At 43.7% G+C, this 18,065-nt stretch overlaps 1 protein-coding gene and 1 pseudogene across 1 annotated transcript; both read left to right on the forward strand.

The window, feature by feature from the left end:
* Nucleotides 1–9,546: 9,546 nt before the first annotated feature.
* SRP14 (signal recognition particle 14) lies at nucleotides 9,547–12,602 on the forward strand. The gene is made up of 5 exons (XM_043555681.1): nucleotides 9,547–9,673; nucleotides 9,814–9,886; nucleotides 10,407–10,519; nucleotides 11,660–11,692; nucleotides 12,215–12,602. The coding sequence occupies exons 1-5, from the start codon at nucleotides 9,650–9,652 to the stop codon at nucleotides 12,302–12,304; spliced, it is 333 nt and encodes a 110-aa protein (XP_043411616.1). The 5' UTR covers nucleotides 9,547–9,649; the 3' UTR covers nucleotides 12,305–12,602.
* Nucleotides 12,085–12,280, forward strand: LOC122469662 (annotated as a pseudogene).
* Nucleotides 12,603–18,065: the final 5,463 nt, after the last annotated feature.

The following is an 18,065-nucleotide window of genomic DNA, read 5'->3' on the forward strand; positions in this document are numbered from 1 at the left end:
CCTGAATCGCAGTCACCCCAGACTAAGGCATGTTGGGAAGCGAAGGAGGATGACTTGGGTTCCCCTCCCTGGAATTTTCGCCTGGTAATCATGATGCCTCATTACAGGAAGCTGATCAAGGCCTTGTCCCTCTCCCAGCTTGTTTACAGGTTCCCCTCTGACTACTAAAAAGAGTGTTATGAGCTGGTCTGAATGGAGCACCTCCTGCCCTACAAAGAATTTCCCCAGCGCGACTGCTTGCTGGTGCATGGGAGAAGAAAGAAGGGTGGGCAGCTGCCACAGGTGGCCCCCACGCCCGACTCCAGGGCACTGCCCCTAGAACACTACCAGTGGGGACTCTCCAGTCTCCGTCTCCCTTCCTCAGCCCAAATCTCATGAGGGGCCTGGCTTATTCTCCCCAGGGGGTCTAAGAGGGGCTGAGGTAGGGGTGGAGTGAGCAGTCACCCGGGACTCTCAGCCCAGCGTTCTTCCCCCCATTGTGAAATGGCCTTGGATGAGGGCCAAGCAGGAAGCCGCCTCCTATAGCCTCTAATCCGAGGCCTGGCGCCGGGGGTGTGAGGATGGGCCCCAGGCTCTTCCCTCCCCAAGGGAGGGCTGAGGCTGACACTGAGCCCACCTGCCAGGAGACAACCTGAACGGCCCTTTGGCTAATTATGAGGCCCATGCCTTCCATCCTACCCTCTGTTCCAGCCCTGTGGGGGCATTCACAGGGGTGTAAAGGGCAGTGCAAAGTGCATGGGCCTGGGACTCAGGACTTCCAGCCTCTTCTCTACCATTACCAAACTTTGTGACCATGGGCAAGCCACTTTCCCTCTCTGGGCCTCAGTCAGTTTTCTTACTTGTGAATAACTCGATGGTAATGGGTTGGACTAGAAAGATCTTGGAACCTCTTGCAGTTTGATATGGTGACTCACTAAAGTCAGTGATTCATTGATGTTATTACCAGGACTTGGCTCGGATCTGACAGGGAGTCTGTTCATTGTGTCTGTCTAGGTTTCCCTATATAAATCTGCGTCTGCTGGTCTCTCGGAGCGGTGGAATGGGCTCCCCCGGACAATCGAGGATGAATGATGACAGAGGCCAAGAGATGAACAGCATCTGTTACTTTTGGGAGTTAAGACACCTGGGTAATTTGTGCAGAAACTCTTGCTATGTAATTATCTGTCCTTGACTTCCAGGCAGGAAATTAAAAATGTTGGGACCCGTAATCATTGTGAATAAAGGGGCTCCTCCTCCCACTCACTAGACCCATGGGGGAGGAGGAAGCCTGGCTGGGACTGATTGAGCAACAGCCATGCATGCTTTTCTTGGTCCTGGTTTCCCCTGTACAGTATGGGGAGTGGTGGCCCTCTCCTTCCTGAGGTTCAGCAAGGAAGGAAATTATTGATGAGAAGGGGGGAACCTGTTAAAGGTCACTGTTTCATGAGTGCCACCACCCGATTCTGTACACAGCGGACCTTCCAGACACGTGGCCCAGGGGCGCTGGGATTTCCTCTGCATGTCCCCACAGTCCCAGCACCTGAAATCCCACCATTAGAGCCTTTGTTTAATGTTGCCCAAGTTTCTTCCAAAGATGGAGTGTGACGTATGTAATCATTTGTCATGAACCTGTTAGCATGATTTAGCTGCCAGATGGGTTGCCTCTGTGTGGTTAGCTGAGGTCAGTGAGAGACTAGGGTTTTGGTGGGGGTGGAGGGGAGGGTGTTTGGAGGACTGAAATTTGTACTCGGGGCACTGCCTGAGTAGGAGGGGGAAATAATGATGAAACACAGCCTTCCTACCAGGCTTTCTCACTTATCAAGTACTTTTATATACATTATCTCATTTAACTCCCGCATAGCAGTGGAGGAAGATATTCCCATTTTACTGTTGAGGAAATGGAGGCCATAGGGATCAGAGAAGTGACTTTCCTTTAGAGACAGCCATGCTGAGCCAATTGTCTCAGCCAATGCTGAGTTGGGCCTCGAATCCGAGGATTAAGGACCAGAAGGCAGGATTCTGCCAGTGCATGTGGTGGTGGGGTAGGGCTTGGGATGGGGATACATACCAACGAGGAGGGAGGGGATGGTGACAGGTGGAGAGTGGAGTCCCGGGTTTTTCTACTCTGCCCAGAGTTGGCCAACTCTTCCCTCCCTTCTCACCATCTCCTGCTCCCTTCCCAGCACCTCTTTGGGACATCTGAAAGTTTCGGGCTGTGCTCATTTGCCTCTCCTGCACGGAGACCGAGCATCAAGGTGGGTGGCCCTGAAGGCCCTGAAGGCCACCGGAAGGCCTCAGCCGGAAGATGAGCATAAAACAACGCTCACCTCACAGGATCATTATGAGGGCTCAAGAGAGAATCTCTTTAAGGCGCGTAAAGTGAACTTGGCACTTAGTAAATTCTCAATAAGTGTAAGTGAGCTGTTATCTGAGAAAAAAGCAATGCCTCCTCTAATGCAGAACGGGGTCGGCTTCCTGTGACCCCAGCACCTAGAGTAGTGCCTGGCATGAGAGGGTGCTGATTTAGTCCTTGCTCAATGATCGACAAACGTTCGTGTCCGTGACGCAGACACCTCTAGCCTCGGTAGAAGTGATTTTGAAAACTTTGGATGTCCTTACATCCCTGGTGATGGGACAAGGACTGGGAAGTCTGGGACTCCCTGCAGCTGCACTTGTCTGGCGAGGTCAGGGCGTCCCCTGCTGGCCCCAAATTGCCGCTGCATGCAGTGGGGCTCTCTCGCCCCTGAGATGCCCGCCTGGAGGGAGGGCCCTTAGGAGAGAAGAAGTAGCTCTCATAATTTTGGAAGTGGGATTGACCATAGCAATCAAGTCTAAGTCCTTAACCTAATGGTGAAAAAAAAATTTTTAATGTATCTTTTCAGTGCTTACTGAGTCAGTCTCTTGGAAGGATTATCTTACTGAAACCCGAAAACAATCCTTCGGGGTAGGTACTATGCAGAGCAAACAGAAGATAAGTAACTGGAACAAGGTCCCACGCAAAGTAAGGGACCAGCGGCTGACCCAGGTCCCCTGACCCCCAGTCCAGGGCTCTCATGTTCTTTCCCCAGGACACTAAATCCAGGACTTCACCGGAGTAGCACAGGAAGAGCAGAAGTCCCCAGAGCCCAAAGTCTCTCAAGAAGATACACTGTGAACACTTGTCGATGGACTGACTGAAGGAAAGAATAAAGGAATGGTAGGTCCAAGTATCTGGTTGGATTCGGTCCAGGGAGTGTGGTTGCCATGGCTATAGAGAGGCTATTTGCTCACACTGGGCACTACCTAGACTCCCAGGACATACCCTCACCTCCCTCTGGCCATCTCTAGGATGCCTCCACCAGAGCTAACCACCTCCAACAGACTCAGGGCGTCTCCAGACACACTCCTGTCACCCTGAACCCAAACCCACCCAATTCCATTCTCTGCTGCATTTTCCTGATTCCCTCTTTCCTTCCCTCATCCTGAGCTGACCTCAAAGTCAGCGCACTGTGCCTACATGAGACAGTTCAGAACCTGTGGCCCTCCCTCAGAGTGAAATTGGAAAGCAGTCAAACTAACACAACATCTGGCAAGGTGGGCACAAATCCATGCGTGCTGCGTTGTGATCTACTCCCGTGGAATGAATCCACTTGACAAAAAGGAAGGGAGAACAGCCCCAATTCCCATCGAAGTGACTGGGGTGTACTAATGCAAACCTTAGCTCATTTTCTGCTTCCCATGGCACAGTGAGACAGGCCCTTGAATCACATCCCTATTTTACTGGTGAGGAAATTGAGGCACAGAAGAATTTAAGTAAATTTGGAATAAGCAAAAAAAAAAAAAAATTAATGGGGTGTTTCCAATGGAAAACTACGTGCTGTTTAGAGGCACACCATTCTGTGCCATTCGATTATAGACTTCCATTGCCTTTCAGGCAGTTTGCGACTCTGTAGGTTATAGAGAACTGATGGCAAAGATTCTTGTCTCTGGATATGCAAATGAATTCTGTTCAACCGTCCTGTCTTGTGGAAAATTCAAATTTTCTTCCATTACAAATTCATTTCAATATTTCTGTTCTATAAATATGTCTGTTCTTTGGATTCTCCTTTGAATGGATTGCAATATCTACTGGTTCTCTCAGTAATAATAATAAGAGACGTAGAACTTTAATATGAGAGTCATGACTTCACCTCTTTTTTTTTTTTAAGTTATCTTCGGGGCGCCTGGGTGGCTCAGTTGTTAAGCATCTGACTTAAGCTCAGGTCATGATCTTGCGGTTCATGGGTTCGAGCCCCTTGTTGGGCTCTGTGCTGACAGCTCAAGAGCCTGGAGGCCGCTTCAGATTCTGTGTCCCCTCTCAGCTCCTGCTCACACTCTGTCTCTCTCTCACAAATAAACAGTAAAAGTTAAAAAAAAAAACCTACTTATAAAATTATCTTTTCACAAGGGTCATGTTATTTGCCTCCAGTCACGTGGACAAGCAGAGGTAGAGCTGGGATTCAAACTCAGGCCACCAGAACGTGGTATGTGTGTTTATCATCATCACTCTATATTCCAGGCATCGCAAAGCTTAATTGCATTAAGTAACTGCACCTGTAAATTAATCAACCTTAACCTGAATAAGGCCCTTGACCGTTAAGTCAAACCCAGTCCTAAATAACACCTACTAAACAAAATTGTAGTCTGTCTGAGGAAAGGACACGTGTGACCAGAGCATTCGGTAGGGATGATCTCAGGCGGCACAAGCAGGACACCCACTCCTCCTCACCCTTGGGCCCCTATGCTGCTGAGAAGCATGGGGGATTTTTCTCTCCCAGGTTTTCCGTAGCAGCTAAGGCTGGTCAAGTAGATGCTGGTGTTCTAGTGCTGCTTGGACCTTTGCTGAAGGCTTCAGGATGTGGGAGGGGATTTGGGAGCCATTTTTATTTCCCAGTTCTCCTGGGGTGAGGGAGAAGGAGCAGGAAGGTGTCTGGCCGCGTGACTCGGAGACGGTGACCCAGCTTCCAAGGGCCAAAAGCCACCGACTTAATGGCAAGGTAGGATTTGGGGTGCTTGAAAACATTAAAATTTAACCATGTCTTGTTGACATAGTCTCTTAATTTCATTGTTCACTGGGCTGACTGCATTCCTGACTGACCATAAACAGTTCCATTTGTTTCTCATTGAGAATTTGTTTTCAGATATATATTTTTACAAAGCAATTCACTTTATTATTGCTTTTATTATTTTTATTTTTATGTATTGTTATTTTGTTTTGTTTTTTTATTTATATTTTAATAACAGATGTTATTTTGTTTCATAGGAGTCGTTTTTGTGCTGCCTTTCATTATTTAATGATACCGGTTTCCCACCTATGAATATGGTATTACATACCCTTGTTCATACAATGAGTCAACTTAAAGAAAAACATTAGCCAACAATACTGGTGATATTAGGATAATGGCGGAAATCAAGATGGTGGTATCCAAATGATGGAATGTGGCTGTAAAAACAGTAACACTGTTGTTTACTGCCATTATTGAGCATTCATTACTGCTAGCATCAATATTATTGACATATTCTGTAGTGCTATCCAATAGAATCTATCATAATAGAAATGCTCTATATCTGCACTATCTAAGCCCCATGTGGCTACTGAATCCTTGAAATATGGTTAGTGAGATTAAAGAACTGAATTTTTCTTTTATTTAATTTAATTTAAATTTAAGTATCCATATTTGCCCTATATGAGCAAGCCTAAGGCTCTTAAATTTAGTATTTTATAAAATCTTTATAACATCTATGAGTATTATTGTCATTTTGTTGATGAAGAGATTTGGAACCTTGAGAGGTTGCCTGAGGTCACGTATTTAATAGGTAGCAGAGGTAGGATCTGAACCCAGATCCACTGGACTTCAGAACAGGTGCTCTTAGTCACTTCCCACAGAAAAATAGAGTCCAAAGGACACCCTTTTAGTAGCTGAATTGTACTGGGCCAAGTGTGATGCTAAAACTGGAAGACTTGGGTATTTCTCTTACTGGAGTGGTTTGTTCTGTCATGGGACAGGCTTGAGATGTCATGCTGGATGGCTGGCAGGACTGTTGACTCTTTACTAGAACTGAGGTGTGACTGAGCCCATGGGAAGATGAGGCCCCAGATGAATAATGGCCTTCAGTGCTCCTTAAGGGCAGGGCCATTTCCTTCACCTAGGTGCCCCCAGGACCAACCTCATGGCTCGAAAGAACATTGCTCAATGTTCAATGAACGATAGAATTTCAGAGTACATTGGTCACCATTTAGGCCAACCCATAGATCAACACAGCACTGTACCTGGTTCCATGTAAACTGATGACACAAATATCAAGTGGCCCCTTACATTCCCTGGCAATCTGACAACACATCTCAAATATGTTCACTCTCTGATGAACTTTCTTTCAAATGTCCAGCACCCTTTGCCCACTTCTCACCCTAGGCTATTGATTCTGTGTAGCAGACCGAAGCTGGCTTTTGGTTCGCTAGGATCTGAATCTATTTGTAATCTCTCATTATGTGGGTCTTGGTGAAAAGCAAGTAAAATAAAAGGGTCACTCTCTCACCTGTCCCCAGGACTTAGGCTCAAGCTTAGACCTACGGTTGACCAAACTGGGGATTCCAACTAGGACTCTGACTTCTGAACTAGTGATACCAAGACCCAGGGCTTTTTAAAGGCTATTCATAGTGGTGGTCATCACAGAGTGGTCCTGTGCTGGCAGCCCAATAGGAGGGATATTCACCAGACTATTCTCATCTGTTCTAGTCTCATGACATATGAAGATGACTCCCTAATTTTTATGTATAACTTTTACCTCCCTGCTGGGCTCTAAATATGTATATTCAGCTGCTTTTTTGATAGTTCCACTTGGACATGCATGATGTAATGATTTGTAAGAAATATATATTTGGTCATTCAGATGACCAGAATATATTTCTCAGATATATTTGGTCTTCATCCACGGTTCCTGAAAACACCTCAGAGTCATAAAGGTGAAATGGGCGTCTTGTTATTAACATTTATCATATCCTTTAATAAACTGAGAAATTTAAGTGTTTCCTTCAGTTTTGTGAGCTGCTCTAGCAAATTTATCGAATCTAAGGTGGAGGTCGCTGGAATCCTTTGGGCTAGCAACTAGCATTTGAAGTGGGAGGTCAGGGTACAGTCTTACAGGACTGAGTCCTTAACCTGTGGATTCTGATCCTATCGTTGGGTACATAGTGTCAGAATTGCTTGGTGTTGTGTGTGTGGGAACCCCCCACTGCCCCGCTGGCACTGGAATTGGGTCTGGGAACCCTAAAAGAACATGTAATCTCAGTTATCACACGACCAAGACAAAACTCTTAATCTTCTTACAAAACTTTTTACTTCCCTGGTCTTTCCTACCTTACTTAGTAAATAATGGCACCACCATCCATCCACTTGCTCCAGTCAAAAACCTTTGATTCATTCCTGATTTCTTTTTCCTTGCAATGTTCACATCTAATTGAGCCTGAATCTTGTTGACTCTACCTTCAAAGTATATCCTCATCTGATTGCAAACGTACTAATACCTGCACTTTTGCAGTAACCTCTGTGGTAGCCCCTTCTACTCAGCAAAGATGTCTATGGCCCAATACTGGGAACCTGTGAATATGTCACCTTACATGTTTAAAGGACTTTGTGGATGTGATTAAATTAAGGATCTTGAGATGGGGAGATTATTAGAAAGGCCCAATGTAATCACAAGGTCCCTATAAGAGGGAAAGGCAGTAGGATCAGAGTAAGTAGCAGGAGATGTACTGGAAGTAAGAGGTTGTAATGAAGCAAGGAAGGGGCCACAAGCCAAGAAATGAAGGTGACTTCTGGTAGGACAATGAAACAGATTTTACCCTGAAGCTTCCAGATGCAACGCAACCTTGCAGACTCATTGATTTTAGATTCCTGACCTCTAGACCTATAAAAGAGCATAATCGTGTTGTTTTAGGTGTTTAAGTTTGTGGTGATTTGTTACAGCAGCAATAGGAAGCTAATACAACCCTCTAATTGGTCTCCCCATTTCCTGCCTTGTCCTTCCACAGTGCATTCTCCACACCACAGATAGGGGGTGGGGTGGGAATCTTTTAAAATGTAAATTAAGTTGTCACTGTCCTTTTTAAAATTTCCTTAACAAGAAGCTTCTCTTGGGGCTCCTGGGTGGCTCAGTTAAGCATCTGACTCTTGATTTCATCTCAGATCATGATCTCACAGCTCATGAGTTCAAGCCCCATGTCGGGCTCTATGCTGCCAGTACAGAGTCTGCTTGGGATCCTCTCTCTCTCCCTCTCTCTGTTCCTCCCCTGCTCTCTCTCTCAAAATATATAAACTTAAAAAAAAAAGTTTTTAAAGCGGTGCCTGGGGAGCCTGAAGCCTGCTTTGGGTTCTGTGTCTCCCTCTCTCTCTGCCTCTGTCCCACTCATACTGTGTGTGTGTGTCTCTCTCTCTCTCTCAAAAATGAATAAACATTAACATTAAAAAAAAAAAAAAAACCAAGAAGCTTCTCTTTGTGCTTGCAACAAAATCCAAAATTACACGGCCATAGGCCCTTTGTGAGCTGGTCACCTGCAATCTCTCCAACCTCTCCATATTCGTTCACTCCTCCTTGTGCATATAGAGCAATTTGCTCCCCTGTTGGGGCTTCTGTTCTAGCCATTCCCTGTGTCTGAAACACTCTGTCCCCAGATCTTTGAATGGCTGCTCCCTTTAGCTTTCAGGTCAAAGTTCTACTCTAAGAGATTTCCCTGACCCCAACCTCACTCTCATTTGTATCACCCTAGTGAGTTGTCTTCACAGCACTCAGCATCTGAAGCTATTCTTAGTTATTTCCTGCCTATTCTTTGAACCCAAGTTCCAGGAAACCAGGAACTTTATCTTTCTGGATCCCCATCCCCTACAACAGTGTTTGGCACAGGCAGGAGGCCCTCAGTAAAACCCCCTTGCATGATTAAATGCTTGACTTCACAGAGGGCCTAGGGTTCAAATTGGCTCCTGGCAGAACTGGGGCCTGATATGCAGGTCTTCTGACTGAATCCAGAGGTAAAACCAAGACTGGGCTCCAGTCCCTCATGCTAGAGTTGGGGTCAGCCTTTAGGGCCACCCAGCGGGGTCAGAGTAGAGGGAGAGTTCAGAGGACCACCGTGGGAATTTATTATAATGATGACAATGATAATGGAAACAACAATAACAAAACAGCTAATGCTTATCGGGCACTTTCTGGGTGTCAGTCACTATCTCAGGTAAATTCCAATAAACTCATTTACTCTTCACAACCATGCTGTGAATTGGATACCATTATTACAGGCTGAGGGAACTGAAGCACTGAACTGTCATGTAATTTGCTCAACATACACTGAATATACAAAACTACACGTTTCCATCAAATCCCTCTTCCACGCTCCCTCACATCGACACCACGACCGGACCGAGAACACCGCGTCTCTGAAAACCCCGACTGCTCCAGGGCCCTGTGGGTGGTTCCTCTCCTGGGAAGGAGGGGGCGTCCCAGAGCGCAGGCGCGGGCGGAGGGAGGGGCGAGGACAGAGGCAAGGGATTGGTGGAAGAGAGTTGAAACCTAATAGCGGAAGTCCCGCCTAGCCTGGGTGAAACTTCCGGCTCCAATTGCTTGGGTCTTATGCTGACGCAGGGGAGCTAGCGGCGCTGGGATGGTGCTGCTGGAGAGCGAGCAGGTAAAGCCAGCGCTGTCTGGCCGAGGGATGGATGTAGTTTGGGGCTTAGCTCGGGGCCTCTGTCTCCTGCTGCGGGAGGGACTAGGACTTGACGGGGAGAGGATTTGGGACTGCTTAACGGGGCCTGGCTTATGTTCCAGTTCCTGACGGAGCTGACCAGACTCTTCCAGAAGTGCCGGTTGTCGGGCAGCGTGTTCATCACCTTGAAGAAGTGTAAGCAGCTGTCCACGCGGCAGGGCCAGAAAGAAGCTGGGAAGCCGAGTGATGCCCCGGCCGGGGTGCCAGGTGTTCCCAGTTTCCGGAGCCGAGGGCGGAATCCGTCTGCCGCGCATCCCCTCCGTTCCCTACCTTCCTTTTCCTGTAGTGTGCACTTTCAGGGCTGGGGGACGGGAGCATTAGGGATTGTGGTGCGTGCGACCCCCGGCACTTAGCCACCCAAACTGGTTCTGGTTACAGTGTGCCCCAAATAGAGCTTTTTTTTTTTTGGTCAGGGATTCCAAACCCCGCCGTTAGTGAGATTTAAGCTGCTTTTCTGTTACTGTGTTCCCGTCGTGGGAGTAGCAAGTAGTTTCCCAAGGTTTGGCCAAGCTGTTGGTGGTAGCGGATGATGTAGTTATCAGAACTAGAGCAGTGGAGGTGAATTACGTATCGTCTCCCTATGCCTTCCATGCTCACTTTTTGTCTGCCTGTTAACGTCTGTGGCTGTGTTCATCAGGATGTATTTTTCATGCAGATGACGGTCGAACGAAACCCATTCCAAGGAAAGGTTCTGTGGAGGGCTTTGAGCCCTCCGACAACAAGTGTCTGTTAAGAGCTACTGATGGGAAAAAGAAGATCAGCACCGTGGTGAGTTGGATTCGTGATACTACAGTTTTGGAGTTAGAAGACTTGAACCTCACTGAGGATGGGGCATAGCTGAAGGAGGTTTTTGTTTTTACGGTTTGTAAGGGTTTAGCTCTCCCGCTGTTTTGGGATCGGGGCCTTCTTTTAATACCTTAGTAGTAGGAAAGTCAAGAGCAAAATTAAATTGAAAAAGGCAAACACTTATTCTGAAATTTTGTGGAAATAAAATTAGCAGATCGGTCCTTACTCATAGTGGCATTGTAAGGAGGAATTGGCATAAATATTTGATGCCTAATTCCCTTACCGTGTTGGGCCGTCAATGAACAGTTTCTTGGTACCAGATGATTTTACTTTTAAGCTGATTATTCCCTTGTGTTTGTGGTTGACATAGCAAATATGTAGCAACAAGACTTCCTGGATTCTGAATGAATTACTTCTTTCCTTTGCTGGGGCAGAACCACACTGCCCTTTAATTACATCAGTATAGGGTCCTTACAAGAATGTAGACCATAATTGGTTGATAAATTTCCCTTTGTCAGTTATCTTGAGAGGGACTTTTATAGTAATGCAAACTTGTGGATTTAAAAAATAAACTCGGGTATCATGAAACGCAAAAACCTTAGGAATCTTCAGAAGTAGAATTTCTCTTGTGTTGCCTTGCATTTTGTTTAAATAGGCCTGAATTAATGGAAGTAGGTTTAACATAAGGTGGGGAGGAAGTAGTTTAAATGTAATTTGCACAAAAGATTAAAACAAAGTTCTCTGACATCTCTAGAATCCAGGGAGAAAGTCGGTGCCACGTGGGTAAGAAATTTCAGAGGGAGGAGCATAGCTTCCTTAGGAGCCCCCTTCTACCTCTTTCTCGTCTTGGTACAATTCTCAGGTGGAAAAAAGTACAGAGCTGCTTCGCTTCTTCCTCTGGCAAAGTAGAGTAGGAAAACAGCAGTTGGTGAATTATGACCCCTAAAATTGGAAGGAGATTTTTTTCGAGATTACGCTGTTAGGTTGTTTTCAAGAGGTTTTGTTTTAAGATGTTATGTTGTTTTCAAGAGTTGTTGCCGGGGGTGAGACAGAGGATTCTTATATGAGTAATAAGGGTGGACCTTTTTTTTTTTTTTTTTTTTTTTCCCTTCCCCTTTCCAGGTGAGCTCCAAAGAAGTGAACAAGTTCCAGATGGTGAGTTTCTGGTGTACCCCATATGCCCTTTCTCAGGGCAAGGGTGAGCACAAATTGAACAGTGGGTTAAGAATGATATTTCTTACGTTTTGTCAGTAGGTTGAGTGAAACCGCCAGGCTCTGAATTTTACTTTCAACACCGATGTTGTCTTCCGTTTTAGTTTTTTAAGGTAGATGTTGCTTTCCACTTCAGATTTGTTCTCTGTAGTATAAACAAGAAGTTGCCTGCAGTTTTCCCTTTTGGCTTAAAAACTGTCAGAAGCTGCTGTCACGTGAGAGAGTGTGTTTTCCTCTCACACCATTTTTCCGTAGTATACACGTGTCCCGTGGTCTTAGGTGCTTTATCAAGTAGGTAGGCTTTCTGATACTACCCTGAATTCATTATGGAAATGAGCTTTGCGCAGTGGCAGTATCGTAGCCAATGAGGTTTATCCGAGCCGTGATTATTGCTAATTAGAAATGAGGCAGCTGCTCCACCCATTTGCAACTCTTCCCACTAAGTGGGCGCTGTGTGTCTTTTAGGCTTACTCCAACCTACTGAGAGCTAACATGGATGGGCTGAAGAAGAGGGACAAAAAGAGCAAGAGTAAGAAGAGCAAAGCAGCACAGTGAAGGGCACCAGGTTTCCTGCTTTCACCAAGTAACCGCCGAACTACTAGTTTTCCTTTGGTTTTTACTTTGGGCCGCAGAGCTAGGTTTCTGGTTCCCCTGTAGTAACTTTTCCTGGGAGATTAGGGTCATTTTGGGTGGAAGAAGGGCTGCAGTGTTTACAGGGTAGTTGTAAGAAGCCAAGTGTATTTTAGCATTGGCTAATTTGTCCGTGTTGCATGGTTGTATGTCCCCGGATCATAAAGTCTCTGTAGCTCTCTGTGTGAAGAACAATGGATCATTAAACTTCTGTTTATCTGCACTGACCATATCTTATTTATTACTTTTCCCACCCCCTCTTAATAGTCTGTGGCAATGATTACTAACCTGTGTTCTAGGTTATTGGAATTAAAACCTGACAGTTTTATAAAAAGTTGTGCTATCTCATGGGTAGTCTTCCCAACGGGCCGTATAATTTAACATCATGGTTCCTTTGGCAAATTTGAATGGGTTCTCATAGCCAAATGAGACTTTGCTTAATTGCCTTAAAGATAAACATATTACAGAATAGCAGGAATAACGATTCCAAGTTAAAAATGGTATCGGATTTCTTGAAGCCCTTTGGTTTGGACATTTTCTGGGGAGGGGAAAAAGAATCTTTAATTTTTTCAAGAGAGCAAGTTGCATGATGGGTTATTGGACAACCTCTACCAGATTTCTTTTTTTTTTTTTTAATTAAAAAAAATTTTTTTTAACGTTTATTTACTTTTGAGACAGAGAGAGACAGCATGAACGGGGGAGGGTCAGAGAGAGGGAGACACAGAATCTGAAACAGGCTCCAGGCTCCGAGCTGTCAGCACAGAGCCCGACTCGGGGCTCGAACTCACGGACCGAGAGATCTTGACCTGAACCGAAGTCGGCCGCCCAACCGACTGAGCCACCCAGGCGCCCCTCTATCAGATTTCTTAATGTTTACCCACATCCAAAGGAAAAATTGTGTAAAAATTCCAGAATAGTTAACAGTGTTACAGTTGTTTCAGATGTACAGTATAGTGATTCAGCAATTCTGTACATGACTTAGTGCTCATCAGGATAAGTGAAGTCTTAATCCCCTTCACCTGTTTCACCCCTCCCCCGACCCCAACTTGCCCCTATCAGTTTGTTCTCTGTAGTTAAGAGTCTGTTTTTTGGTTTGTCCCTTTTTTGTTGCTTGTGGTGTTTCTTAAATTCTACAGCTGAAATCATATGGTCTAGGTCTTTCTCTGATTTATTTCACTTAGCATTATACTCTCTAGATCCAACCATGTTGTTGCAAATGGCAAGATTTCACTCTTTTTTGTAACTAATACTCCATTGTGTATGTATCTACCACTGCTTTATCCATTCATCTATCCATCGACACTTGGGCTACTTCCATAATTTGGCTATTTTAAGTAATGCTTCAGTAAACCTAGGGGTGCATGTATCGTTTTGAATTGGTGTTTTGTGTTCTTTGGGTAAATACTCAGTAGTGGAATTACTGAATCATATGGTAGTTCTATTTTTTAAATTTTTGAGTAACCTCCATACTGGTTTCCACAGTGGCTGTACCAGTTTGCCTTCCCACCAACAGTGCAGGAGGGTTCCTTTTACTCCACATCCTTGCCACCACTTGTTTCTTGTGTTTTTGATTTTAGCCATTCTGACAGGTGGGAAGTGATATATCTCATTGTGATTTTCATTTGCATTTCTTTGATGATGAGTGATGTTGAGCATTTTTTAGGCGTCTGTTGACCATCTGTATGTCTTTGGAGAAATGTCTGTTCGTGTCTTACGCCCATTTTTAATTGGGCTCTTGTTTTGGTGTTGAGTTATATAAGTTCCTTATGTATTTTGGATATTAACCCTTTATTGGATATGTCATTTACAAATATCCTGTTCGGTAGATTGTCTTTTAGTTTTGTTAATTAAAAAAAATTTTTTTTTTTTAATTTTTTTTTTTTTCAATGTTTATTTAATTTTGGGACAGAGAGAGACAGAGCATGAACGGGGGAGGGGCAGAGAGAGAGGGAGACACAGAATCGGAAACAGGCTCCAGGCTCTGAGCCATCAGCCCAGAGCCCCACGCGGGGCTCGAACTCATGGACCGCAAGATCGTGACCTGGCTGAAGTCGGACGCTTAACCGACTGCGCCACCCAGGCGCCCCCAAAAAATTTTTTTTTAATGTTTATTTATTTTGAGGGAGGGAGAGACAGAGTGCGAGTGGGGGCGGGGGGAAGAGAGAGATGGAGACACAGAATCCAAAGAAGGCTCCAGGCTCCCAGCTGTCAGCACAGAGCCCCATGCAGGGCTGGAACTCACAAACCACAAGATCATGACCTGAACCGAAGTTGGATGCTTAACTGACTGAACCACCCAGGTGCCTCTAGTTTTATTTTTTTACCTGTGCAGAAGCTTTTTATTTTCATGTAGTCTCAATAGTTTATTTTTGCTTTTGTTTCCCTTGCCTCGGGGGACATATCTAGAAAAATGTTGCTACAGCCGATGCCAGAGAAATGACTAGTTGTGGTCTCATCTAGGACTTTTATGGTTTGAGGTCTCATAATTAAGGTCTTTAATACATTTTGAATTTATTTTTGTGTAGGATGTAAGAATGTGGTCCACTTTTCTCAACACCATTTGTTGAAGACACTTTTTCCCATTGCATATTCTTGCCTCCTTTGTCAAAAATTGACTATGTAAGCATTAAGCATGGTTTTCTTTCTGGACTATTTTATTCCATTGATCTCTATTTTTGTATCTGCACTATACTGTTATGATTACTACACCTTTCTAAGTGTATCTTGAGATCTGGGATTGTGATATGTCCACTTTTTTGTTTTTCACAGTTGCTTTGGCTATTATGGGGTCTTTTGTGGTTCTATACAATTTTAGGATTGTTCCAGTTCTGTGAAAAATGCTGTTGGTATTTTGATAGAGATGGCATTGAATCTGTAGATTGCTTTGGGTAGTGTGGACATCTTTGTTCTTCCAATCCATAGGCATGGAATGTCTTTTCATTTGTGTTGTCTTCAATTGCTTTCATCAGTGTTTTATAGTTTTCAGAGTATAGTTCTGTCATCTCCTTGGTTAAGTTTATTCATAGGTATTTTGTTGTTGTTGATGGAGTTGTAAATGGGATTGTTTTCTTAGCTTCTCTTTTCTGCTACTTCATTGTTAGTGTATAGAAATGCAGTGGATTTCTGTATATTAATTTTGTATCTTGTGACCTTACTGAACTCATTAATCAGTTCTAGTAGTTTTTTGGTGGGGCCTTTAGGGTTTTCTATATGTAGTAGTTAATGACATCTGCAAGTAGTGAATAAAGTTGTACTTCTTACCAGTTTGGATGCTTTTTATTTCTTTTTTTACCTGGTTGCTGTGACTAGGACTTCCAGTACAAAGTTGACTAAAAGTGGTGAGAGCTTTTCTTTTTCCTGATCTCAGAGGAGATCTCACTTTTTCACTATCGAGAATGATGTCTGCTGTGGGTTTTTCAGGTATGATCCTTATTATGTCGAGATATGTTCCCTCTAAGCCTAGTCTGTTGAGGATTTTTATCATGAGTGGATGTTGTACTTTGTCAAATACATTTTCTGCATCTATTGAAATGATCATATGGTTTTTATCCATTCTCTTGATGTATCATTTGATCATTGATTAATTTGTGAATGCCGAGCCACTCCTGCATCCCAGGAACAAATCCCACTTAATTGTGGTGAATGATGGTTTTAAATGTATTGTTAGATTCAGTTTGCTAGTATCTTGTTGAGGATTTTTACATCTTGTGTTTTCACAGATTTTACAGAGATACTGGCCTGTAGTTCTTTTTGTAATGTCTTTATTTGGTTTTGGTATCAGAGTAATGTTGTCCTCATAGAATGAATTTGAAAGCTTACCTCCCTCATTTATTTTTTGCAATAGTCTGAGAATTGGTATTAACCCTTCTTTAAATGTTTGGTAGAATTTGCCTGTGAAATCCTCTTGAGAGTTTTTTGATTACTGATTCAATTTCATTGCTGGTAATTGGTCTGTTCAAATTCTTTATTCCTGATTCAGTTTTGGGAGGTTATGTGTTTCTAGAAATGTACCCATTTCTTTTAGGTTGTCTTAATTTGTTGGCATGTAGTTTTCATATTATAATCCTTTTTTATTTCTGTGGTGTCAGCTGTTATTTCTTTTTTTTGATTGGAGTCTTTCTTTGATGAGTCTGGCTAAATGATATCAATTTTGTTATCTTTTCAAAGAACCAGCTCCTAGTTTCATTGATCTTTTCTATTGTGTTAGTTTCTATTTGGTTTATGTTTGCTCTAATCTTTATTATCTCCTTCCTTCTACTGGTTTTGGGTTTTCCTTTTTCCCCTAGTTTCTTTAGGTGTAAGGTTAGGTTGAGATTTTTCTTGATGTAGACCTGTATTGGTATAAACTTACCTCTTAGAACAGCTTTTGCCCATACCAGAGATTTTGGACCATTGTATTTTCACTTTGATTTGTCTCTGTGTATTTTTGATTTCTTGGTTGAGCCATTCATTGTTTAGTAGCATGTTATTTAACTTTCCTGTTATTTTATGCTCTTTCCAGGCTTGTTCTTATGGTTGAGTTCTAGTTTCTTAGCACTGTGGTTGGAGAAAGATACATGGTATAATTTGTTTCTTGAGGCTTGTTTGTGGCCTACTATGTGATCTGTTCTGGAGAGTGTTCCATGTGTACTTGAACAGAATGTTTATTTTGCTGCTCTAGGATGGAATGTTATGAATATATCTGTTAGATCCATCTTACCCAGTGTATCATTCAAAACCAGTTTCCTTGCTGATTTTGTCTTATCTACCCGTTGATGTAAGTGGGGTGTTAAAGTACCCTATTATTATTGTATTACTATCGATTACTTCCTTTGTTATTACCTGCTTTTTATGTATTTGGGTGCTATCATGTTGGGTGCATAAATATTTACAATGGTGACATCTTGTTGGATCGTCCCCTTTATTATTATGTGGTGTTTTTCTTTGTCTCATTACAGTCTTTGTTTTAAAGTCTGTTTTGTCCAACATAAGGATTGCGACCCCAGCTTTCTGTTTCCATTTGCATAGGTGCTTTTCCATCCCTTCACTTTTATCTGGAGGTGCCTTTAAGACAGAACTGTCTTGTAGGCAGCATATAGACGGGCCTTGCCTTTTATCCATTCTGTCACCCCATGTCTTTTTTAACTTAAATTTTATTTTTTTTTTAATGTTTAGTTTTGAGAGAGCACATGCACAAGCAGGGGAGGGACAGAGGATCTGAAGCAGGCCCTGAACTGACAGCCTGATGTACTGCTCGAATTCAGGAACCACGAGATCATGACCTAAGCCGAAGTCAGACACTTAACTGACTAAGCCACCCAGGGGCCCCTTAACTTTTCTTTTTAAGTTTATTTGAGAGATAGTGCGTGCACACTTGAGGTATAGGGGAGTGACAGAGAGAGGGGGAGAGAATCCCAAGCAGGCTCCTTTGCTCGGTACAGAGCCCAGTGGAAGAGCTCCATCTCACAAACCATGAGATCGTGACCTGAGCCAAGATCAAGAGTTGGACACTTAATTGAATGAGCCACCCAGGTGCCCCAACACCCTGTGTCTTTTGATTGGAGCATGTAGTCCATTTACAAAGTAATTATTGATAGGTATGTACTTACTGCCATTTTGTCACTTGTTTTATGGTTGATTTTGTAGTTTCTTTCTTAATCTCCTCTCACGGGTTGCTGGCTTTCCTTAGACATAGTGTTTTTTCTAC

This window comes from Prionailurus bengalensis, chromosome B3 (genome assembly GCF_016509475.1).
Source record: "Prionailurus bengalensis isolate Pbe53 chromosome B3, Fcat_Pben_1.1_paternal_pri, whole genome shotgun sequence".
In the NCBI taxonomy this organism is placed as follows: Eukaryota; Metazoa; Chordata; class Mammalia; order Carnivora; family Felidae; genus Prionailurus; species Prionailurus bengalensis.

Excerpts from the sequence above, each read along its gene's own strand:
- SRP14 (XM_043555681.1), top strand. The coding sequence starts at position 9,650 with ATGGTGCTGCTGGAGAGCGAGCAG. Across the intron at positions 9,887-10,406 it reads GTTCATCACCTTGAAGAAGT|ATGACGGTCGAACGAAACCC; the intron begins GTAAGCAGCTGT and ends TTTTTCATGCAG. Across the intron at positions 11,693-12,214 it reads AAGTGAACAAGTTCCAGATG|GCTTACTCCAACCTACTGAG; the intron begins GTGAGTTTCTGG and ends TGTGTCTTTTAG.